Below are 26,254 nucleotides of genomic sequence, written 5' to 3'. Positions count from 1 at the left end.
GAGGGAAGGTCCGCGGGGAGCAGCCGCCAGGTGGGGGGGGGGGGGGGTGCCTGCCGATGGAGCCACCGCCCTGGCCCGTGCCTCCTCCCACGGCTCAGAAATGAAGTTCACGGAAAAATAAGCCACGGGAAAGTGCTGGGGTCAACTCCGCACAAAGACACTCTAGGAACAAAGGGGACCGAGCAGAACGCTCTCGCCTGGAACTGAGCAAGGGCCGCAGAAAGACGCTCCAACGGGCACCAACATCAGAGCACTGTTTCAAAGCCAGCTGAGAGACGGCAAGAAAAACTGAGAAAATATCCAAAAATCCACTAGAAACATTCAGGTATCGGGTAAACAGGAAGTAGAAACATCGTTCCACAAACGAAGAATGGCCTCAGGGTACGAGAGCAAAGAGACACGGCAGAGGTCTGGACAGAAATAGAGGATACGAAGAAAATTGTTCAAACCAAACGGAAATGGAAAACGAGATAAAGGGTTCAAGAAAAAGCAGCAAGCACTGCAAATGGACAGAGACGCGACCTGTGGCAGGAGTCCCTGAGGCCGGCGGCCAACCAAGCAGCAGAGAGGCTACAAGGCGTCATTCGAAGACTTCCCTGAAATGACCACGCGAGCTCCTGGGAACGCCGGCCCCAAATAACACACACCAACACGTATTCTAATAGAAGTATCTGACTTCACAGAAAATAAAATCGCCTGGACACCCAGGAAAAAAGGGCAAGCCGCCTGAAGGAGAAAAGCGGGGCCCCTCAGGTTCCGGCGTCGCGTCCCAGCGGGAGGCAGGCGGTGGCACGGGGGCTCCGTGGGGAGGCGAGACCTGCGACCAGGAATCTGCGGCCGGCACAATCAGCCCACGTACGCCCGCCACACTCCTGCGCCACGTGGCCTCAGAGAGCGAGGGGGGAGCCCCAGGCGGCTCGTGGCACTCCAGCGACGTCTCCGGGGAAGCGAGGGACCGCGGAGCGGCACACACGCGGGACGGGGCGGGGGCAGGGGCACAGCCGGCGGAAGGTTCACAGGTGAGCCGGGGGCCGTCTACCTAGTCGTCCCCAGTCCCTGAGACTCCAGGTGTGGACGAGGCTCCGGAGAAAACCCCGGCCGCCCTGACCTCGGCTGGAGTCCACGGGACCACATGTGGCACTCTCCCTTCAAGACGCGTGCGGGTACCTCCTGGAGGAGGCGGCTTACTGAGCGCGACGACGCCTGGCCGCCGTGAGCACCCCACACCCGCCTCGGGGAGCATCAGTTCCCACTACAGGAATCCAGGCTTCTCGGTGGAACCGCTGGCCCCACGACGGGGAGAGGCCCAAGACCAGCCCGGCCCCCACAGGGCTGTCAAAGACCACGGGCCACCAGGGCCAGGTCAGAAACGGCACCCAAATGAAGAGACTCCATCAGTCAAAGGTGGCAACAGCCTGAGCTTCCAAGAGGATAAAAAGTGCAATGGTCAAAATTCACAAAATCACTGAAATCCATGAGTTCAGAATTACATTTTAAAAACCACCTAGTCACCTTGAGAGGATACTAAGGAACAAATTGACTTGAGGACTGGTAATAGGGGCATCTGAGGGGCTCAGTCAGTTGAGCATCCAACCTCAGCTCAGGTCATGACCTTGCAGTTCGTGGGTTCGAGCCCCACATCTGGCTCTGTGCCGACAGCTCGGAGCTTGGAGCCTGCTTCGGATTCTGGGTCTCCCTCTCTCTCTGCCCCTCCCCTGTTCACACTCCCCTATTCTCTCTCAAATATAAATAAACATTAAAACATTTTAATGGGAATGCAAGCTGGTACAGCCACTCTGGAAAACAGCATGGAGGTTCCTCAAAAAGTTAAAAATAGAACTACCCTACGACCCAGCAATTGCACTACGAGGCATTTATCCACGGGAGAGAGGTGTGCTGCTTTGAAGGGACACGTGCACCCCAATGTTTATAGCAGCACTATCAACAATAGCCTAAGTATGGAAAGAGCCCAAATGTCCATCGACAGACGAATGGATAAAGAAGATGTGGGATATGTAGACAATAGAGTGTTACTCGGCAACCAAAAAGAATGAAATCTTGTCATTTGCAACTACGTGGATGGAACTGGAGGGTATTATGCTAAGTGAAATCAGTCAGTCAGAGAAAGACAAATATCATATGACCTCACTCATATGAGGACTTTAAGACACAAAACAGATGAACGTAAGGGAAGGAAAACAAAAAGAACATAAAAACAGGGAGGGGGACAAAAGAGAAGAGACTCATAAATATGGAGAACAAACGGAGGGTTGCTGGAGGGGGTGTGGGAGGGGGGATGGGCTAAAGGGGTCAGGGGCATTAAGGAATCTACTGAAATCATTGCTTCACTATATACTAACTACCTTGGACATAAATTTCAAAAAATAAAAATTAAAAACAAGTTTTTTTTAATAAAGAAACCTGATAAACAAGGGCAAAGAACTGAGCACCTACCCTGCCTCTTCCACGGGAACCATCCCCCAGCGTAACTGAGAACAGTCTCTTCATAAAAGGATCCTCACAAGTCAGTGAGAATGAGAATATCACCATTTGGCCCCTCCCCCCACAGAACGGTGGGAACCGAGCAGCTAACAGCATCACAAGGGGTCAGATGGACACCACACAAGCCTCACAGGCAACAGCAGAGCTTCACCTCCAGTCTTGCCAAGGTGTCGACTATATGTGACTCAGCCTCCACACCCAGCTGGCAGATGGCCAAGAACATGGTGAAACACACTAGGACCTCCACAACTTAACATCCCTTAAATGTCCCGGGTCTTCAGCAGACTGTTGTAAGGAAAAGAAAGGAATAAAGATTAAAGAACAGGAAATGTTTAGAAATGGGCAAGACCACACCAGAATGTTCAGGATGCATCCCGGTGTGAGAAAACTGTAAAGGACACAAAGGAACCCAATGAGGACAGGAGGTTTGGAGGGGGGATCAATGGGATGGGGCAAGCAGAAGGGCTTCTGGGGTCATCACCCGGGTGGAAGTCACAAGGGTGTTTGCTTTATCATAACTCATTAATTTCCAAACATAGGTCTGTGTTTTATTTTACAACAAAAAGGAGAAAATAGGGGTAAACTGCCTTGTGAGACACTGGATCCCTTAACTCCAGAATGTTCAAGCTCTGGCTGGGTCCCTTCGATGCATCTGACCACAGCTTCCCCTGCACGAAACCCAAGCCTCTTCTGAGGACAGTGGATGCCATCCATGCGCCCCCACCCACGTGCCACCAGTGTACAAGATCCTGCTCACTGTTCATCGTCCCTCCCCTAAGGGGCGGGGCCCAAGGAGATCCGGCGGAGCCCCCTCCCCCTACCAGCCAGGCCCTTCTCTCCCCACCCCTAGTCCCCTGCAGTATCCTCTCCTCCACCTCACCCCCCCAACTAAGCAGCAAGGGTGTCACCTCTTCAAGAAGCCCCCCTCACCCCTCAAACAACAAGGTTAGGTGCCCTCTTGTCTCTACTGCCACAGTGACCCTGGTCTCCTGGGCCCTTCTTGTCACTGTTCCCAGCTGATTTTCTCCCATCTCAACAGCCTTGCACAAGCACACCCACCACAGGGCTGGTTGGCGACCAACACAGACAAAGGAGGCTGGGCAGGATGACTGGGGTTCCCTCTCGAGCAGAGGGGCAGGTGAACCCCCCTGGGGACTCCCAGAAAGGGGAGCTCATGAGACAGTGCCCAGACAGACACAGACACAGACACACACACACACACACACACACACACACACACACACACACGGTGGAAGGCCTGGTGCGGGAGCCTCCCTGGGCTCAGGTCCAAGCTGCACCACCGATTCACCAACGCCTCGGTGCCCCCGTCTCCCAGCAGAGACACCACCGCAGGCAGCAAGGAGTACAAGGAGCCCTCACAACAGTGCCTGGCACATGAGCCCACAAACACTAGCCCTTAACTGGATGCTTTCACTCAGCTGAACGAGGCTAGCCCTAAGTGTTAACCCTTCAAACGCCGAAGGGGAACGCCCTCTGCTGCACTGGGTTCTAACATGCCTGTCCAAGGTTCTAAAGAAAATCAAGTGTAACTGTGGGTGACTGATAACCCACATGCAGATTCATACATCCAAACCAACATTTATGTCCTGAATGTACCAAAATGTCCTGGCGGCCTCTTCCACTGTGCACTGTCCATCCCTCAGTCCCCATGAGGGGAGGATACTACAGAGCACCCTGTCCACTGGGGTCCATCAGGGGCTTTCCTGGCAAAGGCTAGTTCACGCTCATTCATACTGTACTTCTCTCCAGACAGGTGGGGGCCCCACCGACAACCAAGCCACCCCACATAGCGGGGAGCAAACCTAGCAAAAACCCTTCTCTTTTTAGATGAAGAATTCGCCTTGCGGGCTTGGGGAGAGGTTTACGGCCCACCCTGACCTCAGAAACCAGTTTTGAAAGGGAAAACTGTCAACTAGGGTAATTGGCCTGGAGGGAAACGCCTCACTGGGCTTGTAGTTTGATCTTTGTTCCACGGGAAGAGCGGCTGGTCTTCGCCTCCTGGCGCTGCCTCTGTCTATGTTCAGCAGGTTGCTCAGCCCCTGACAACCCTGAACTTGTAACAGGCAGTGCCCAGCGTGGACTCACGAGCTCTGGTAGCTAATGAGTAACCCAGACGAGCCCACAACCACTGCCCCCAGACAAGCTACAATTTGTGCCCAAGTAAGTAGCAAAGAATGCACTCTGCAGATAGGCTTTAATAAGAGCTTCTGGATTTTTAGGAATACCGCCCTGGTCGGTCTTCCAGAATAACATGCCAGTTAATGATTTCTCATTGCAAGCTGAGACCCTAACTTTGGAAACAAAGAGTACAGTACCAAACTACGAAAACCTTAAGGTAGTAAGTATGAAATTTACAATAAAATTTGGTCTAAATAAAGAATTTTAGTCTGTATATCCTACAACTGGGGCACCTGGGTGGCTCAGTCGTTAAGTGCCGACTGTTGGTTTCGACTCAGGTCATAATCTCACGGTTCATAGGATGGGGCCCTGAATTGAGCTTCATGCTGACAACACAGAGCTTGCCTGAGATGCTCCCTCTCCCCCTCCCTCCCTCCCTCTCTCTCTCTCTGCCTCTCCCCTGCTCATGCTCTCTAAAATTAAACTTTAAAAAAAAAAAAAGAAAAAAATAATTTCACTAAGTAAACCTAAAGCCCCAAATTTACCAAACAAAATCCTATTTTTTAAGGAAAATATTTTTGCTACAATTATACTGAAGGTGGTCAGCACAGTGGCCAAAAAGTCTGAAATCAAGCCTGCACTGGAATGCCGGCCCACGTCTCAACAGTTATGTGAGCTGGGGCCATCAACTTAATGTCTCTGTGCCTCAGTTTCTCCTTCATTACATGGGAATGTCATCCATCAACGCGCCGTGATGAGGACCACACAAGATAAGGAGCCAAAAGACCACACAAAGCAGCGTAGTCGCGGGAGGCTGTAAGGATCGTCATCAAGGACAGCGTCTATGTTTTCCCTTTACGAATGCATAGGAAGGACAGGCCTCAGAACAGAAACCCTCAACAACAAATCAGAAGAAAAGACTTCAAATATCAAGTTGTTATGCCATAGAAGATAAAGCCACTCTTGACTGACAAACGTTAACTGATTATCTTTTCCTACTCAAGTGCAGTTGACATACAATATTGTTAGTTTCAGGTGTATAACATAGTGATTCAACATTTAAACACATTAAGAAGTGATCACCACTATAAATCCCGCTACCACCTGTCATCATACAAAGTGGTTACTTACACATTATTAACTACGTACTACATCACCCATCTTATTTATGACTGTAAGCCTGTACCTTTAATCCCCTTCCCCTGTTTTCATCAACTCTCAACCCCCCCCCCCCCATGGCAACCATCAGTACGTTCTTATACCTATGAGTCTGTTTCTATTTTGTCTTGTCTGTTCATTTGCTTGGTTCTTGAGATTCCACATATAAGTGAAATCACATGGTATTTGTCTTTCTCTGACTTATTGCACTTAGCATAATAACCTCCAGGTCCATCCATATTGAGGCAAACAGTACGATTTCATCCTCTTTATGGCTGAGTAATAGTCCTGTGTGTGTGTGTGTGTGTGTGTACATGTACGTGACAAATACATGTCATCTACATCTTTATCCATTCATCTATCAACACACATTTCGGCTGCTTCCATATCTTGGCCACTGTCAATAATGCTGCAATAAACACAGGGGCACAGGTATCTTTCTGAGTTAGTGTTTCTGTCTTCTTCAGGCAAACACTCAGAAGTGGACTTACAGAATCGTATCGTATTTTAACTTTCTGAGGAACCCCCATACTATTTCCATAGTGCTTGCATCAATTTGCATTCCCACCAACAGCACACAGGGTCCCCTTTCTCCTCATCCTCTCCAACTCTAGTGATTTCTCGTCTTTTTGACACTAGTCACTCTGACAGATGTTGAGATGACGGATCACTGTGCTATTGATTTGCATTTCCCTGATGATAATGAGCATCTTTTCACGTGTCTGTTGACTATGGCATATCTTTCCTTCACAGCTTTATTGAGACATAACTCCTATTATCATACAATTCACTCACTTAAAGTATATAATTCAATGGCTTTTAATATATTCAAGGACCCATGTTGGTCCTTGAACAACATGGGTTTAAACTGTGCAGGTCCACTTATACATAAATTTTTTTGGTAAATACAATACAGCACTGTAAACGTATTTTCCTTATGATTTTCTGAATAATACGTTCTTTAGCTCACTTTATTGTAAGAGTATATACTACATACAACATACAAAGAATGTGTTGAGCAATATGCTATTGGTAAGGCTTCCAGTCAATAGTAGGCTATTTATTAGTAGTTAAGCTTTGAGGGGACTAAAGTTACATGCAGATTTTTTAATGCACAGGGTTTAAGTGCCCCTAACACCGCACTGTTTAAGGACCAAACTGAGTATGGGTCTACCACATTTTACTGTCTATTCATCACTTGACGGACTTGGGGGTGGTTTCTACTTTTTGGCTACTATGAATAATGTTGCTATGAACATTGGTGTACAAGTTTCTGTGTGAACATGTTTTCATTTCCCTTGGGAGGACACCTAGGAGTAGAATTACTGGGCCATACGATAATTCTATGTTAGAGGAACTAACAAGATTTTCTTCCCAAGGGCAGCACCCTTTTATATCACTAGAAAAGAATGAGGGTTCCAATTTCTCCACAATTTTGCCAATGCTTGCTATGGTCCATCATTTTTTTCCCCAATCATTTTTATTACAGCCATACTAATGAGTATGAAGTAATACCCCACCGTGGTTTTGATTTGCATTTGCCTGAGGGCTTTTAATGTGTTTATTGGACATTTGTATATCTTCTATGGAAAAATGTATATTCAAATACTTTAACCACTTTTAATTGAGTTGTCTTCTAATTTAGTTCTTTATGTATTCTGGATACAAGCCTGTTATCAAATACATGATTTTCTTTTTTTTTAAATATAATTTATTCCCAAATTGGAAAAGTACATGATTTTCAAATATTTTCTCTCATTCTTGGGTTGTCTGTTCACTTTCCTGATAGCATTTTGCAGCATGAAAAGTTTTTAATTTTGATGAAGCCTTGTTATTTATTTTTTATCACTTATACTTCTGTCAATGTATCAGAATCCTTTCCCAAGGCCACAGAAATTTACTATTTTCTTGTAAGAGTTCTACAGCTCTAGCTTTTCCATTTAAGTTTACGATATATTTTGAGTGAATTTTTGTGTATGATGTGAGGCAGGGGTTAATTTCATTCTTTTATTTGTGGATGTCCAGTACTCCCAGCACCATTTGTTTAAAAAACTATTCTTTTCCCCCACTGAATTGCCTTGGCACTCTTGTCAAAAATCAAGGGACCACAAATGTCAAGGTTTATTTCTGCACTCTCCACATCATTCCATTAATCTATATATCTATCCTTACACCATAACAACACTGTCTTGATCACTTTGTATTAAGTTTTGGAATAACTTTGTTCATCATCAACTTTGTTCATCATCAACTTTGTTCATCTAACCAGTCCAAGACTGATTTGACTACTACGGGTCCCTTGAATTTCTGTTTAGTTTTTTTTACTGTTTTTTTTTTTTAATTTTTTTTAACGTTTATTTATTTTTGAGACAGAGAGAGACAGAGCATGAACGGGGGAGGGTCAGAGAGAGGGAGACACAGAATCCGAAACAGGCTCCAGGCTCTGAGCTGTCAGCACAGAGCCCGACACGGGGCTCGAACTCACGGACCGTGAGATCATGACCTGAGCCGAAGTCGGCCACTTAACCGACTGAGCCACCCAGGCGCCCCTGTTTATTTATTTTTGAGAGACAGAGAGAGAGAGCACAAGAAGGGAGGGGCAGGGCGAGAGGGAGACACAGAATCCAAAGCAGGCTCCAGGTTCTGAGCTGTCAGCACAGAGCCCAACATGGGGCTCAAACTCACATACTGTGAGATCATGACCTGAGCCAAAGTCAGACACTTAACCGACTGAGCCACCCAGGCGCCCCTTGAATTTGTTTGTATTTTAGAATCAGCTTATCTCAGCAAAAAAAAAAAAAAAAAAGGCATCTAGGACTTTTTTTTTTAAATAAAGATTGCATTCCATCTGTAGATCAATTGGGGGTTGTTGCTATCTTAACAGTATTAAGTCTTGCAATCCATAAACATGGGATGTCTTTCCATTTATTTAGGGCTCCTTTACTCCCTTCCAACTACTGTTCATAGGTAGGTGTACAAGCGTTAGGCTTTTTTTTGTTTAAACTTATTCCTATGCACTTTATTCTTTTTTATGCTACTGTAAATGGAACTGTTTCCTTCATTGTCAGTGTACAGAAATACAATTAATTTTTCTACATTGATTTTATATACTGCAACCTTCCTCAACCCACTTATAATTCTAATCGTTTTCTAATGGATTCCTTAGTATTTTCTATATACAAAATGATGTCACCTACACACAGGGATCATTCTATTTCTTTCCAACCTGGATGCCTTTTATTCCTTTTTCTTTTGTCACTGCCAGGCTACAAGCTCCAGTATCAAATAGAAGCAGTGAAAGCAAACATCCTTGTCACGTTCCTGATCTCAGAGGGAAACAGCCTTTCACCATTAAATAGGATCTTAGCTGTGGAGTTTTCATAGATATACTTTAAGTCAAGACATTCCTTTGTATTTCTAGTTCGTTGAGTATTTTTATCATAAAAATGTACTGGGTTTCGTTAAATGTTTTTTCTGCATCTACTGATATGACCAGATGTTTTTAGATCTTTGTTGTATTAACATGGTTACTTCCAGATGTTAAGCCAATCTTGAATTCATGGGATAAATCTCACAATGACCTGATGTATAATCTTTCTTATTGCTGGATTCAGCTGGCTAGTATTTGATTGAAGATTTTAGCTTCTATATTGACAATGGATATTATACTGAGTTTTCTTTCCTGTGATGTATTCATCTGGTTTTGTTATCAGGGTAAATGTGACCTCAGAATGAATAGGAGAGTGTTTCTTCCTCTTCTTTGTTTTTCCAAAGAGTTTGTAAGGATTAGAACTGATTATTTAAGTTTTTTGTAGAATTCACCAGTGAAGCCACCTAGGCTAGGATTTGTTCTTGTGAGAAATTTTTAAATTACTAATACAATCTCTTCATGCAGATTTTTTGTTTCTTCTTGAGTCATTTTCAGTTACTTATGTCTTTCTACAAATTTCTCCATCTTATTTGTTACCTTTTATTTTTTTTTAAGTAGGCTTCACACCCAGTGCAGAGTCCAACCCAGGGCTTGAACTCACATCCCTGAAAACAAGATCTGAGCTGAGATCAGAGTTGGATGCTTAACTGACTAAGCCACCCAGGTGCCCCATGCTATCTAATCTTTGACATACAGTTATCCATATCATTCCACTATAATCCTTTTTATTTCTATAAAGGTAGTAATGTCCCTTCTTTCATTCTTGATGTTAATAATTTTGAGTCTTTTCGGGGCGCCTGGGTGGCTCAGTTGGTTGAGCGTCCAACTTCAGCTCAGGTCATGATCTCACGGTTTGTGAGTTTGAGCCCCATGTCAGGTTTTGTGCTGACAGCTCAGAGCCTGGAGCCTGCTTTAGATTCTGTCTCCTCCTCTCTCTGTCCCTCCCCACTTGTGCTCTGTCTCTCTCTCAAAAATAAATACACGTAAAAAAAAATTTTTTTAATAAAAATATAATTTTGAGTCTTCTATTTTTCTTGGTCAGTCTACCTAAAGGTTTGTCAGTTTTGATATTCTTTTCAAAGAACCAATCATTGATCTAATCTTATTTTCTTTTTTCTGCTTTGCTTTGGGTTTTGTTTGCTCTTCTTTTTCTGGATTCTTAAAGTAAAATATTAGGTTAATGATTTGAGATCTTCTTCCCTTTTTTTTCTTTCTTTTTTTTTTTTTTTTTTTTTTAAATAGGCTCCGTGCCCAGCACAGAGCCCAACCCGGTGCTTGAACTCACAGCCCTGAGATCAAGACCTAAATTAAGATCAAGAGTCAGAGGCCTAACTGACTGAGGCACCCAGGTGCCCCTTGAGATCTTGTATCTCAGCATAGGTTATGTGAGTTAGACCCCGGCAAACTGCGGTCCCTGTCCTTGGAATATGGGTCCCACTTGCCTTCTCCCCTCCATGAAGCTGCTCCAAGGACACAGCCTTGACAGTGATGTGGTGCTGAGACCGTCTGGAAAGTATATGTGACTGATCTAGTTAAGGCCTCTATATAAACTTCTCAAGATTTCACAGACAGGTACAAAGATCCATTAGTCCTTCAGTTGCCCAAGCCAAACCTCGTATGTAAGTTATTTTGCTTATTAAACTTGCCCCCTACCAATGTGGAGTGGCCTGCCTCTTCAGTCAGTCTCTTCCTGCCCTCCAAATACAGGGCCCAGTTTCAGATTACACCCAGGAAGCTCCCAAGAAGCTTACTAACCAACACCTTTGTGTTTCCTTCTTTGACCCAGTGGTTACTTAGGACAGTGTTTAATTTTCACATATTTGTGAATTTTCCAAATTTCCTTCTGTTAGTGATTTCTAATTTCATCCCAATGTGACTGGAAAACACACTTTGTATGATCTCAATCCTTTGAAATCTATTGTATAGTGTATTGTGAAGAATGTTCCATGTGCCCTGGAGAAGAATTTACATATTCCGTTCCTGTTGGGTGGAACAGTCTACAGGTGACTGCTAGGCCTGATTGGGTTATAGTGTCGTTTGAGTCTCCTATTCACTCTGATCATGTCTAGTTGTAGATGTATTACTGTAAGTAGTGTTCTGAAGTCTCCAACTTTTATAATTATCTATTCCTCCCCATGTATTTGGGGGTGCTGTTATTAGGTGTAGCTATGTTTACAATTGATACATCTTGAGAGGCGCCGGGGTGGCTCAGTCGGATAAACGTCCAACTCTTGATTTCGACTCAGGTCATGATCCCATGGTGGTGAGATTGAGCCCCGAATTGGGCTCCACACTGGGCATGGAGCCTGCTTAGGATTCTCTCTCTCCCTCTCTCTCTGCCTCATCCCTGCTCACTTGCTTACATTCCCTCCCTCCCTCTCTCATTCTCTCTCTCTCAAAAATAAATAAACTAACAAACAAATAAACGATGTATCTTGAGAGACTGACCCCTTACCATTACAAAATGTTCTTCTAGGTCTCTAAATTTTTGTCTTAATATCTGTTTTGTCTAACATTAGTATAGCCACTGCAGCTCTCTTCTGGTCACTATTTGCAAGGCACATTATTTTTCTTTCTTTGACTTGTCATCTTGCAGTCTATAGTCTCCTTGCCTTTCAATTCAAGTGTTCAATCCACTGACATCTAAAACAATTACATAAGGTAGGATTCATATCTGCCATTTTGCTATATTTTCTATATATCTTGTGCCTCTATTCCTGTATTCTTTCATTACTATCTTCTTCTGGTTAAACAGGTATTTTTTAGTGTACCACTTTAATGTCCTTGTTATTCTTTTGCTGTATTTTTTTTGAGCTACTTTCTTAGTACTTGCTTGGAGATTATAATTAACACCTTAACTTAAAACAATCCCAACTTGGGGCGCCTGGGTGGCTTAGTCGGTTAAGCGTCCGACTTCGGCTCAGGTCACGATCTCACGGTCCGTGAGTTCGAACCCCGCGTCGGGCTCTGTGCTGACGGCTCGGAGCCTGGAGCCTGCTTCGGATTCTGTGTCTCCCTCTCTCCCTGCCCCTCCCCCACTCACACTCTGGCTCTGTCTCTCAAAAATAAATAAATGTTAAAAATAATATCTTAAACTTCTCCATTTTTAAAGGATGATTTTGCTGTATACAAAGTTCCTAGTTGACAGTCTTTCAGCATTGTGCAGATGTCAGCCCACTGCCTGCTGGGCTCCATGGTTTTAGATGAGAAATCAGCTGTTAATCTTGAGGATCTCTTGAGGGTGTCAATTTCCTCACTGCTTTCAAGAGTATCCTGAGGTCTTTATCAACAGTTTGACTGTGATACGTCTAGATACTGATCTCCTTCTTAAGTTAACCCTATGGATACGCAGATTATTGTTTGTCACCAAATTCGGGGAGTTTGTGTCTTCAAAATAATCTTTGTGCATCTTTCTCCTACTCGTCTCCTTCTGGGACTCCAGTTACAGATACATCAGTGTGCTAGATGATGTCCCACAGATCTCTGAGGCTCTGTTCATTTTTTACTTTTTTATTTCCTGTTCCTCAGATTGGACCTATGCTTACCTTGATATAGATCTTAATGATTATCTTAAAGAATTTATTCTCAAATTCACGGATTCTTTCTTCTGCCAGCTCAAATCTGCTGTTAAGCCCCTCCAGTAAGTTTTCAATGTAGTGATTGTATTTTCAACTCCAAATTTCTATTTGGCTTATTTCTACCTCTTCACTGATATGCTCTATTTGGTGAGACATCATTTTCATTTTTTCCTTTAATTCTTAAAACATGACTTAAGTTCTTAGAACAGATTTATGATACCAGATTTAGAGTCTTTGTTTAATTGGTTCAATATCTGGACCCTTTCAAGGACAGTTTCTACTATTTTTTTTCCTGTATATAGACCATATTTTCCTTTTTCTTGGCATACCTCATAATTTTTTATTGAAAACTGGGTATTTTCACCAATGTAACGTGGCAACTCTGGAAATCAAAGTGGGGCTGCTGGGAATCAGGGGCTGCTGTTGCTGGCAGTACCTGGCGTTTAGTTTGCTGTTATTGTTGTTGCTGCGGTCGGTTTTTTTAGTAAATTTCCTGGACTTGTTCTGTAAAGTCCATAAATTCCCTGTAGTTCACAGCTACTAAAGTCTTTGCTCAGTTAACTTAGTGGTCAGTTAATGATTGGTCAGGGATGTCCTTAAGTGCCTTGAATAAGTGTTCCAAGGACCCTGTGTGTAGAAGCACACTTTCAGTACTCAAGGCAGCCATAACTCTGCCTTTGCCCTCATTTCCTATTTGCACAGGGACTCAAGATTAGCCAGAGGTGAGACACCGGGGGCCTCTTGAGTCTTTCCTAGGCATACAGCCTTGCACCTGTGCAGCCTTCTAGATCTCTGAAATCTGTCGGATCTTTTCTTTTCAAAGCCCCCTGATGACGTGTCATTTTTCACATATTCTTTTTAAGATTTTGGCCAGAGGCACCTGGGTGGCGCAGTCGGTTGGGCGTCCGACTTCGGCTCAGGTCACGATCTTGCAGTTTGTGGGTTCGAGCCCCACGTCGGGCTCTGTGCTTTCAGCTTGGAGCCTGGAGCCCGTTTTGGATTCTGTGTCTTTCTCTCTGCCCTTTCCCTGCGTGTTCTCTGTCTCTCTCTCTCTCTCAAAAATAAATATTCTTAAAAAATAAAAAAATATAAAAATAATGGTTTTGACCAGAGAAGTTAAGATGCAGAGAAGTAGGGGGACTGGGATACCCGTACCCCCTACAACACAGCTGTATTGAGGTCAGTTCACTTGGAACACACAGGAAATAGATCTGCAGAGCGGCAAAAGGATCTCCACAGTTGCAAGAAGACAGCTTGGCAGGATCGAGGTGCGTGTATGTGAACCGGGGGAGGTAAAACAGCATATGCACGGAGGGGAGGGAACCCCTTCTGTGGAGGGACAAAAGGGAGAGCAGGAGAGAAAGAGGCTGTTAAAGTGCGATATTGAGCTAACACAAGAGGAAAGCCTCTCCGGACCACGGACTAGGGAACAAGAAATACGGAGAGTGCCACTTTCTATTTTGCACACATCCTTAGGAGCTGAAACTCCGAGGTTTCAAAGTGCACGGCTATCTCCGGAAGGGAGCTGGAAGCCATGGCAAGCACTCCTGGGGAGGAGGGAGCTGGCCACGGGGTGCATAGCAAGGAGTAGCGGTCTCAGGGGCTCACTGGGAGAGAGCAGTCCCCTTCCCGGAGTACTTCGGGAAGAGGGTTTATAGCCTCCCCAAGGGCAAAAGACACTGATAAAAGATCAGAATCACGGGGTGGCTCTACTCCAGAACAGGGGAGAGGAGCCGCACTGAGCTGGGTCCCTCAAGACTATGGGCTTTGAATCCCAGCCCAGAGTCCGGAAGGCTGGGAGACCGACCACCCAGACTGGCCATTCTGTGAGGGCTGCCTGAACAGCGCAGGTTAAGATATCCAGTCAGGGGACAAGAGACTGCGGTGTCGCCAGTTTTCTCCCCAACACCAACACAGTTTGACTTCAGAGAGTAGCACAGCAACCCCCAGTGGAGGCAGAACCCGCTGACACCAAACCCCGCCCCTCCGTGCCTGGCGACTGCTTATCGAGGGGAGCAAGACTGACGGACCCAACACAGCTGGCCCCTCTTCCACACCAGCACGGCCACCCATCCCGGGCACCAACACAACTGTTTTCTTTTTGTTTTGGTTTGGTTTTAGGGTTTTTCCTTCATTTTTTTCTTTTCCGTTTCTTTATCCCTCTACTCTTTTTCATTTGGAATCAGGCTCATAGTTTCTGATTTGTTTTTGGCCAATTCTTATTATATACATAATATGTATAAATATTAATATTTTTTATCAAGGATTTTTACTCTATTATCTTTTGACCTTCTCTCTTTCATCTTCTTCTTACTTTCCTCTCTCTTTCTCTGGATTTAGACTTACGGTTTTTTGACTCTCCATTTGGATTTCTTTTCTCCCCCTTTTATTTTTCTCTTTTTATGGGATCAGGCTTTCCCCTCCCCCCTTTCCTTTTTTTAATTCCAGGGTTACTTCAACAAACAAATTAAAGCACATCTGGTTGAAGGTCCGAATACTCCACCACTATAAGCAAGGAGGGGCTCTGCAGAGGACTGACCAGTGGGACAGAGCAGCCAAAACACAGCAACACAGAGCACACAACATACATCAAAAACACCAGCTCGAGTGCCAGGCCCCGGACAGCGTATAGTTTTAATACAGTAGTGCTCTCAGGTACAGGACACATAACAAGCTTTTAAAACATGCAAAAGACAGAAACTTAGCCAAAATCACAAAACGGAGGAATTCTCCCCAAAAGAAAGTTCAAGAAAAAATCACAGCCAGAGAATTGCTCAAAACATATAAATAATATTATGTGAACAAGAACTTAGAATAAAAGTCAAAATACTAATAGCTGGGCTTGAAAAAAAGCACAGAAGACACCAGAGAAACTCTTGCTGCAGGGATCAAAGACCTAAGAACTAGTCAGGATGAATTTTAAAAAATGCCATAACTGAGATGCAAAATAGACTAAATACAGTGACAGCAGGATGGAGGAAGCAGAGGAGAGAACAGGTGAAATAGAAAATAAAATTATGGAAAATAATGCAGCTGAAAAAAAGAGGGAAAGGAAATTACTAGATCACAAGGGGATGATTAGAAAACTAAGTGATTCCATAAAACGAAACAATATCCATAGCATAGGAGTTCCAAAAGATGAAGTGCAAGCGACAGGGGCAGGTTTATTTGAACAAATTATAGCCGAGAACTTCCCTAATCTGGGGAAGGAAACAGGCATCCAAATCCAAGAGGCACAGAGAACTCCCTTCAAAATAAAAAACAGGTCAACACCATGACATATCATAGTGAAACTGGCAGAATACAAAGACAAAGAGAGGATTCTGAAAACAGCTGAGACAAAAGGACCTTAACCTACAAGGGTAGACACGTAAGGGTAGCAGCAGAGCTGTCCACTGAACCTTGACAGGCCAGAAGGGAGTGGCAGGAAATATTCAATGTGCTGAATAGGAAAAATATGCAACCAAGAATCCTTTATCGAGCAAGGCTGCCATTCAGAATAGGAGAGATAAAGGCTTTCCCAGATAAACAAAACCTAAAGGAGTTCATGACCACTAAATCAGCCCTGTAAGAGATCCTAAAGGGGACTCTGAGTGCAAAGAGCAAAGACTACAAAGGACTAGAGGACATCACCACAAACATGAAATCTACACATAAAACAATGGCACTAAATTCTTATCTTTCAATAATCACGCTGAATATAAATGGACTAAATGCCCCAATCAAAAGATATAGGGTATCAGAATAAAGAATAAATAAAAAAAATTTTAAATGCCATCCATCTATATGCTGCCTACAAGAGACTCATTTTAGACCCGAAGACACCTGCAGATTGAAAGTGAGGGGATGGGGAACCATCTATCATGCTAGTAGACATCAAACTAGATTTTAAAACAAAGACTGTAACAAGAGATGAAGAAGGCATTGTATCACAATTAAAGGAGTCTATCCATCAAGAAGATAACAACTGTGAATATTTATGCCCCCAACGTAGAAACACCCAAATATACAAATCAATTGATCACAAACACAGCAAACGTACAGATGATAATACCATAATTGTAGGAGAATTCGATACTCCACTTACAACAATGGACACATCATCTAGGCAGAAAATCAATAAGGAAACAACAGCTCTGAGTGACACATTGGACCGGATGGACTTAACAGATATATTTAGAACGTTTCATCCTAAAGCAACAGAATACACATTCTTCTTGAGTGCACATAGAACATTCTCCAAAATAGATCACATGCTAGATCACAAAACAGCCCTCAACAGGTACAGAAAGATTGAGTTCATACCATGCATGTTTTCAGATCACAATGCTATGAAACTTGAAATCAACCACAAGAAAAAATTTGGGAAGCCCCCAAATACATGGAGGTTAAAGAACATTCTACTTAAGAATGAATGGGTTGGGGTGCCTAACAGCTCAATTCATTAAGCATCTGACTCTTGATTTCAGCTCAGGTTATGATCTCACAGTTTGTGAGTTAGAGCCCTGCATCGGGCTCTGTGCTGGCAGTGTGGAGCCTGCTTAGGATCCTCTCTCTCCCTCTCCCTCTCCCCCTGCCCCTCGCCCACTTATGCACTCTCTCACGCGTGCACACTCTCTCTCTCTCTCAAAATAAATTAAAAAAAAAAAAAAAAAGAATAAATTGGTTAACCAGGAAATTAAAGAAGAAATTAAAAAATACATGGAAGCAAATCAAAATGAAAACACAACTGTCCAGGGACGCCTGGGTGGCTCAGTCAGTTAAGTGTCCCATTCGGCTCAGGTCATGATCTCATGGTCTGTGGGTTCAAGCCCCACATCGGGGTCTGTGCTGACAGCTCGGAACCTGGAGCCTGCTTTGGATTCTGTGTCTCCCTCTGTCTCTGCCCCTTCCCTGCTCATGCTCTATCTCTCTCTGTCTCTCAAAAATGAATAAATGTTGAAAGAAAGAAAGAAAGAAAGAAAGAAAGAAAGAAAGAAAGAAAGAAAGAAAGAAAGAAAGAAAAAACACAACTGTCCAAACCCTTTGGGATGCAGCAAAGGCAGTCCTAAGAGGAAAACATATTTCCAATTCAGGCCTATCTCAAGAAGCAAGAAAGATACCAAATACACAACCTAATCTTAGACCAAAAGGAACTAGAAAAGCAGCAGCAAATAAAGCCAAAAGCCAGCAGCAGAAGGGAAATAATAAAGATTAGAGGAGATATAAACGATATAGAATCAAAAAAAAAGAAAAAACAGAACAGATCAATGAAACTAAGAGATGGTTTTTTGAAAGAATAAACAAAATTGACAAAACCCTAGCCAGCCTTATTAAAAAGAAAAAAGAGAGGACCCAAATAGATAAAATCACAATGGAAGAGAAGAGATCACAACCAACACCACAGAAATACAATTATAAGAGAATACTATGAAAAATTATATGCCAACAAACTGCACAATCTGTAAGAAATGGACAAATTCCTAGACACCCACACACTACCAAAACTCAAATGGGAAGAAATAGAAAATTTGAATAGACCCATAACCAGCAAAGAAACTGAATTGGTTATCATAAATCTCCCAACAAATAGGAGTCCTGGGCCAGATGGCTTCCCAAGGAAATTCTACCAGACATTTAAAGCAAAGCTGGGGCGCCTGGGTGGCTCAGTCAGCTGAGCGTCCGACTTTGGCTCAGGTCATTATCTCACACGGTTCATGAGTTCAGGCCCCGCGTCGGGCTCTCTGCTGACAGCTCGGAGCCTGGAGCCTGCTTGGGATTCTGTGTCTCCCTCTCTCTCTGCCCCTCCCCGGCTCACACTCTGTCTCACTCTCTCTCAAAAATAAATAAACATTAAAAAAAAATTTTTTTAATAATAAAAATAAAGCAAAGTTAATACCTATTCTTCTCAAACCATTCCAAGAAACAGAAATGGAAGGAAAGCTTCCAAACTCATTCTAGTAAGCCAGGATTACCTTGATTCCAAAACCAAAGACTCTGCTAAAAAGGACAATTACAGGCCAATATCCCTGATGAAGCTGGATGCAAAAATTCTTAACAAGATGCTAGCAAATCAAATTCAAGAGTACATTAAAAAAATTATTCACCATGATCAAGTGGGATTCATTCCTGGGCTGCAGGGCTGGTTCAATACTCACAAAGCAATCAACAGCATACACGACATTAATAGAAGAAAGGATAAAAACCATATGATCCTGTCAACAGATGCAGAAAAAGCATTTGACAAAATACACCATCCTTTCTTGATAAAAACACTCAAAAAAGTTGGGATAGAAGGAACATAATAACATCATAAAAGCCATATATGAAAGGCCCATGGCTAATATCATCCTCAATGGGGAAAAACTGAGAGCTTTCCCCCTGAGATCAGGGACACGACAGGGATGTCCACTGTCACCACTGTTGTTCAACGTAGGTTGAAAGTCCTAGCCTCAACAATCAGACAACAAAATGAAATAAAAGGCATCCAAATTGGCAAAGATAAAGTCAAACTTCCACTCTTTGCAGATGACATGATACTCTATGTGGATAACCCAAAAGATTCCACCAAAAACCTGCTAGAATTGACCCATGAATTCAGAAAAGTCGCAGGATATAAAATCAATGTACAGAAATCAGTGGCATTTCTATATACCAATAATGAAGCTATAGAAAGAGATATCAAGGTATCAATCCCACTTACAATTGTACCAAAAACCATAAAATACCTACAAATAAACCTAACCAAAGAGGTTAAAAATCTGTTTGCTGGAAACTATAGAAAGCTTATGAAAGAAACTGAAGACACAAAGAAATAGAAAAATAGTCCATGCTCCTGGATTGGAAGAACAAATATTGTTAAAATGTCGATACTACCCAAAGCAATCTACACATTCAATGCAATCCCAATCAAAATAGCACCAGCACTCTTCACAGAGCTAGAACAAACAATGCAAAAATTTGTATGGAACCACAAAAGACCCCTTATGGACAAAGTAATGTTGAAGAAGAAAACCAAAGCAGGAGGCATCACAAGCCTGGACTTCAAGCTATACTACAAAGCAGTAATCATCAAGACAGTATGGTACTGGCACAAACACAGACACACAGATCAATGGAACAGAACAGAGAACCCAGAAATGGACCCACAACCGTATGTCCAACTGATCTTTGACAAAGCAGGAAAGAATACCCAATGGAATAAAGACAGTCTCTTCAGCAAGGGGTGCTGGGAAAACTGGACAGCGACACGCAGCAGAAGAATGAACCCGGACCACTTTCTCACACCATACACAAAAATAAACTCAAAATGGATGAAAGACCTCAATGTAAGACAGGAAGCCATCAGAATCCTCGAGGAGAAAGCAGGCAAAAACCTCTTTGATCTTGGCTGCAGCAACTTCTTACTCAACACATCTCTGGAGGCAAGGGAAACAAAAGCAAAAATGAACCACTGGGACTTCATCAGAATAAAAAGCTTCTACACACTGAAGGAAATCAGCAAAACTAAAAGGCAACCGACAGAATAGGAGAGGGTATTTGCAAATTTGCAAAGGGTTAGTATCCAAAATCTATGAAGAACTTAAAGAACTTAAACTTAACACAAATAAAAATAAATAATCCAGTGAAAAAAAAAACGGCAGAAGACATGAATAGACACTTTTCCAAAGAATACATTCAGATGGCTAACAGACACATGAAAAAAATGCTCAACATCACTCATCATCAGACCACCATGAGATACCACCATGAGATACCACCTCACACCTGTCAGAATGGATAGAATGAACTCAGGCCACAACAGATGTTGGCAAGGATGTGGAGAAACGGGAACCCTCTTGCACTGTTGGTGGGAAATCAAACTGGCGCAGCCACTCTGGAAAACAGTGTGGAGGTTTCTCAAAAAATTAAAAATAGAACTACCCTACGACCCAGCAACTGAACTACTAGGAATTTACGCAAAGGATACAAAATGTTGATTCGAAGGGGCACATGAACCCCAATGTTTATAGCACTATCAACAATAGCCTAAGTATGGAAAGAGCCCATCAAAACTGATGAATGAATAAAGAAAACGTGGTACATATATACGACAGAAAACTACTCAGCAATGAAAAAGAATGAAATCTTGCCATTTTTAACAACGTGGATGGAACTAGAGTGTATTATGTGAAGCCAACTAAGTCAGTCAGAGAAAGACAGATATCACATGATTTCACTCATATGTGGAATTTGAAACACTCAACAGATGAATATAGGGGAAGGGAAGGAAAAACAAGATAAAAACAGAGAGGGAGGCAAACCATAAGAGACACTTACAACACACAGGACAAACTGAGGGTTGCCGGAAGGGGTGGGAGGATGAGTGAAATGGGTGACAGGCATTAAGGAGGGCACTTTGCGGGATGTGCACTGGCTGTCATAGGTAAAAGATGAATCACTGGGTTCTACTCCTGAAGCCAAGACTACGCTGTATGTTAACTAACTTAAATATCAATATATGCCACTGATATAATATGTTTATATTTTGGCCAGACTACTATTTGCCCCCAACTGTGATGTTAAACAACTGTCACTGGAGCGCCTGGGTGGCTCAGTCAGTTAAGCGTCCGACTTCGGCTCAGGTCATGATCTCAGAGTTCGTGGGTTCGAGCCCTGCACTGGGCTCCACGCTAACAAAGCAGAGCCTGCTGAGATCCTGTCTCCCCCACCCTCCTCAAAAATTAACCAAAAGAGAGAGAGAGAGAGAGAGAGAGAGAGAAGTTTCCATTTACTATATTCCATTACCAGCAAGAAACTGCCTCATCAACACAGATCATGTCTGTGGAACAAAATCCTATCAGACACCTAGCTCCCTAGCTTTGATATCTGGGTTTCAGAGCACTGGGTTTAGCAAACTAAACCTGTATATACTATATTGTTCCATTTAACGAAGAACAATCCACCCTGCTTGCCGGCTTCAGGTAAGAACTAGAAAAATATGCCACAGAATCATGTGTTCCCTTTAAATTCTACTTTAGAAGCACATGCCAAACCACCTTTATAGTGAGAACTACCTTCCAAAATTAGACTTAATTAAAAAAGGTATTACTACTTCCTTTGAGAATTAGAAACTAAAAACAGTAAGGGGTACCTGGGTAGCTCAGTCAACTGAGCGTCCAACTCCTGATTTCAGGTCAGCTCATGACCTCACTGTTTGGGAGTTCGAGCCCCACGTCGAGCTCTGGACTGATGGTGAGGAGCCTGGGATGCTCTCTCTGCCTCTCTCTCTGTCCCTCCCCACACATGCTAGTGCATTCTTGCTCTCAAAATAAATAAAAACGTCTTTAGAAAAGTAGAAATACTAAGAGTCAGATTCTTATTTCCAAAGACGTGATTAATCCAAAGCATTAAAAAATGGCCACAAAGATCGCGAAGGTAGATGAAATCAGTCCAAAACTTAGGTAAAAGGGAGGACCACAATTGGGGATGCTGGAAAGAGATGATCGAATGGTAACTACTGACTGAGCCTAACAGAGCAAGCTGGAACCAGCTGCCTGCAGGAGGGAGAAGTAGTAAAAAGCAAATCTTCTCAGAGAACCTACAAAGGTTTAGAAATTAAAGATGCCAAGTGCCTCGGGCGGTGGACTCTGGAGGAGGCTAGTCTACCTAAGGGATAGCAGGCCCCTCCAGCACACCCTACAGCCAGGCAGCCCACTCACTCTCACAACCTCAGCAGCAGACGAGAGGTTTCCTCTGGAAAAGCAGGCACACAGAAGCTCTAGGCCTGGTGACACCACTGAATGCTGGGATAAGGCGCCACACTAAGAAAAGCACAACTGAGTGACACCCACTGACGGTGAGACACCCCCTTCCCAGAACAGTGGCAGCTGGGCTTGCAATACTCACCTCCTTCCCCAAGCAGGAATTGAGACTGAAGGGTTGTTCTGGGAGAGACCGAAAAAACCAATGACGTGCGGGTTCCCCCAATGACGGAGACCGCACATCCGTCCCCGTGCAAGGAGCCCTCCCCCCGGGGCCCTGACCGTGCTGGCCAATGCTGGCGCATGCGAGTGGATGGCCTCCAACCAGCAGGCATCAGGAAGCTCGCACGGCACAAGCCAGACACCAAAACAAGCCCCAGAAAAGGAATTCAGAGCAAAGAGCTACGTGGAGGAGGGCACTCCAAAGCAATGCATAGTCTCACACAGAGAAACACGGCTTTAAGAAGCAGATGACACCAAAAAAGGGCAACTCGGACAAGAAGAAGGCCTGAAATGATAAACCTACTAGCAGAAATAAAACAATTCAAAAGGGCTGGAGGACAAAGTTGAACGTCGTGGAAAATATATTGAACACCACAAAGACCAAGAAATGGAAAATGAGAGATAAGGTAAGAAAATGTAAGCCAAGAGGTCCAGGTTTCACCCCTTATTAGAGGATCATTCAAAAAGGAGAAAGTGAAAGGAAACTACCAAAGAAATAAAACAACATTTCCTGGGGCGCCTGGGTGGCTCAGTCGGTCAGTTAAGCGGCCGACTTCAGCTCAGGTCACGATCTCGTGGTTTGTGAGTTCGAGCCCCGCATTGGGCTCTGTGCTGACAGCTCAGAGCCTGGAGCCTGCTTTGGATTCTGGGTCTCCCTCTCTCTTTGCCCCTTGCCTGCTCACACTCAGTCTCTGTCTCTCAAAAATAATAAACATTTTTTAAAAATTAAAAAAAAAAAACAAGAACATTTCCCAAAACATTTCTGACATTTCTGACATTCAGATTGAATCATGCCACCAAATGCCACACGTGGGCACAGCATCTTAAAATTTCAAATGACTAGAGGGACACCTGGGTGGCTCAGTCAGTTAAGCATCTGACTCTTGATCTTGGCCTCAGGTCCTGATCTCAGGGTCGTGAGTTCAAGCCCCACAATGGGCTCTGCCTACTTAAAAAAAAAAAAAAAAAAAAAAAAATTAAACTTTCAGACCACTAGAAACTAAGAATAGAAATAGAGTCATACCTTCAAAATTGAGGAAAAGTTAACTTCAGCCAGAATTCTACCGGAGCCAAATTCTCAATTAAGTACAAAGGTAAAAAATACTTAAAAAAAAAAAAAAAAATGCAGTATCTCAAAAGAATTTCGCCTGCTATGCACTCCTACCGAGTTCAAGTGAGCACAAGCCCGGAGCACACACACGTGGACTCCAAAGAACCGAGGTCCAGCCAGAGACAAGCCCCTCCAGACTACGGTGAAGGGAAGTCCCCAGAGGGCAGCACCAACAATCCGTCCAGACGACAGCAGAACTGACCGCTCCAGGAAGGACGCCTCAACATGGAAAGAAGGGGCTGACAGGCCACCTGCTGTGTCCAACCACACAAAGGGGGATCTCACAGTCATATCCAGAAGCTGAGGGCTGAAAAGCAACAGGTGCATTAAAAAGTACAAAAGGATGGGCGCACCTGGCTGGCTCAGTCTGTGGAGCACTTGACTGTTGTTGACCTCAGGGTTCCAAGTTCGAGCCCCACACTGGACGCAGAGATTACTTAAAAATAGTATCTTGGGGCCCCTGGGTGGCTCAGTAGGTTGAACGTATGACTCTTGATTTCGGCTCATGATCCCAGGGTTATGGGATCTATCCTCACATCAGGCTCTGCACTGAGCATGGAGCCTGCTTTATATTCTTTCTCTCTCCCTCTCCCTCTCCCTCTCTCTCAAATACATACATACAAACATACATAAAATATTTTTTTAAAAAATACAAAAGTATAAAAACAACAATAGTTAACACTAAACACATTAAAAGTTAAACTATCAGGGGGCACCTGGGTGGCTCAGTCAGTTAAGTGTCCCACTTCAGCTCAGGTCAGGATCTCAAGGTTCCTGAGTTCAGACACCAATTCAGATCCTCTGTCCTCACCCTCTCTCTCTCTGCCCCTTCCCTACTCTCTCACTCTCTCTCAAAAATAACCATTTTTTAAAATAAAAATAAAAAGTTGAACTACTGGGGTGCCTGGGTGGCTCAGTCGGTTGAGTGTCTGACTTCAGCTGAGGTCATGATCTCACAGTTCGTGGGTTCGAGCCCCACATCGGGCTCTGTGCTGACAGCTCGGAGCCTGGAGCCTGCTTCGGATTCTGGGTCTCCCTCTCTCTCTGCCCCTCCCTTGCTCACACTCTCTCTCTCTCTCTCAAAAATAAACATTAAAAAATAAGTAAACATTAAGAAAAAAATTTTTTTAAGTTGAACTATCATCTCAGCTGAGAAGAATATTTCCAGATGTTAATTGCTATACACTGATTAAATAAAATGACATATTAGAGAATGAGTAAATGAAAGCTCAGGTATATTAAGTCCTCATCTTCCACAGTAAGAAGTCAATAAATAATAATTACATGGGGAAAACACCCATAAATAGTATAAACATTAACTTAGTAATCACATTTCTTAAAGTAAATATGAGAACAAATGGCTATAAAATCAAAATTAACTCTAAGTTTAGGAACGGGGAGATAAGGCAGATGTCAAGCGTTTTATAACTAACTTCTTAAACTACATTCTTGAGTTTTAACTTTTTCCTATCTTTTTAAAACAATGAAAGGGGCACTTGGGTGGCTCAGCTGGTTAAACATCTGGCTCTTGACTTCGGCTCAGGTCACGATCTCACGGTTCATGGGTTCGAGCCCCACATTAGGCTCCATGCTGACAACGTGAGGCCCGCTTAGGATTCTCTCTCTCTCCCTCTCTCTGCCCCTCCTCCACTCATGTGCTCTGTCTCTCTCTCAAAATAAATAAATAAACTTTAAAAACTAAAAGTAAAATGCATTGCTTTAAAAAGAAAAAAAAAAAAAAAACACTTGGGGCACCTGGGTGGCTCAGTCGGTTGAGTGTCTGACTTTAGCTCAGGTCATGATCTCCTGGTCTGTGAGTTCAAGTCCTACGTCAGGCTCTGTGCTGACAGCTCAGAGCCTGGAGCCTGGAGCCTGCTTCGGATTCTGTGTCCCTCTCGCTCTCTGCCCCTCCCCCTGCTCGCTTGCACGCGCGCGCTCTCTCTCTCTCTCTCTCTCTCTCTCTCAAAAATAAAAATAAACATTTAAAAACAATTTAAAAAAACAATTAAGGGCAAGACTAGACAAAAAAAATAAGAAAAATGCACACAATTGAAAAGACCTGCCCAGTTACTAGAACACTACCCCTCTCCATCATCGGTGATGAGTGTCCATGCACATGACCCCCACACCACCCTCTGGCTTTAGCCCCAGCTCCGTGGACGATCTGGTCCCCACCATGGCCATCCCCCCAATACTCACTGCAGGCATCCGACCAGCCCCAACCTTTCAGCTCACTCAATCAGGTAAGCAAATTCCAACACCCATCAGCCACCCCCATCCCGGGACGGACGATTACAGTCTTCCTCTCCCCTCCTCCCCCATCCCCACCTCCTCTGAGCCAGCCTCAATTCCATGGCATAAACTAAGCCCTGACCTTCCTTCTCTGTCTGTG

At 43.7% G+C, this 26,254-nt stretch overlaps 1 protein-coding gene across 4 annotated transcripts in view; it reads right to left on the bottom strand.

Annotated features, from left to right (window-relative positions):
* Positions 1-26,254, bottom strand: part of AP2A2 (adaptor related protein complex 2 subunit alpha 2) — a 90,855-nt gene that overhangs the window by 49,993 nt on the left and 14,608 nt on the right. The window contains exon 1 of one of the 4 annotated variants that reach the window (XM_053202720.1): positions 22,675-22,960. The exons of 2 other annotated variants lie outside the window; for them this stretch is intronic. In XM_053202720.1, coding sequence (XP_053058695.1) covers positions 22,675-22,864 — 190 coding nt within the window. In that variant the 5' untranslated portion in view covers positions 22,865-22,960. Of the gene's footprint in view, positions 1-22,674; positions 22,961-26,254 lie in introns of those variants that run through there. One more of the 4 variants, XM_053202721.1, reaches the window with a different exon arrangement.

Source organism: Acinonyx jubatus, chromosome D1 (assembly GCF_027475565.1).
Source record: "Acinonyx jubatus isolate Ajub_Pintada_27869175 chromosome D1, VMU_Ajub_asm_v1.0, whole genome shotgun sequence".
Lineage (NCBI taxonomy): Eukaryota > Metazoa > Chordata > Mammalia > Carnivora > Felidae > Acinonyx > Acinonyx jubatus.
Note: the sequence above shows the minus strand (reverse complement) of the source record. Positions and strands in the feature narration are given on the sequence as shown.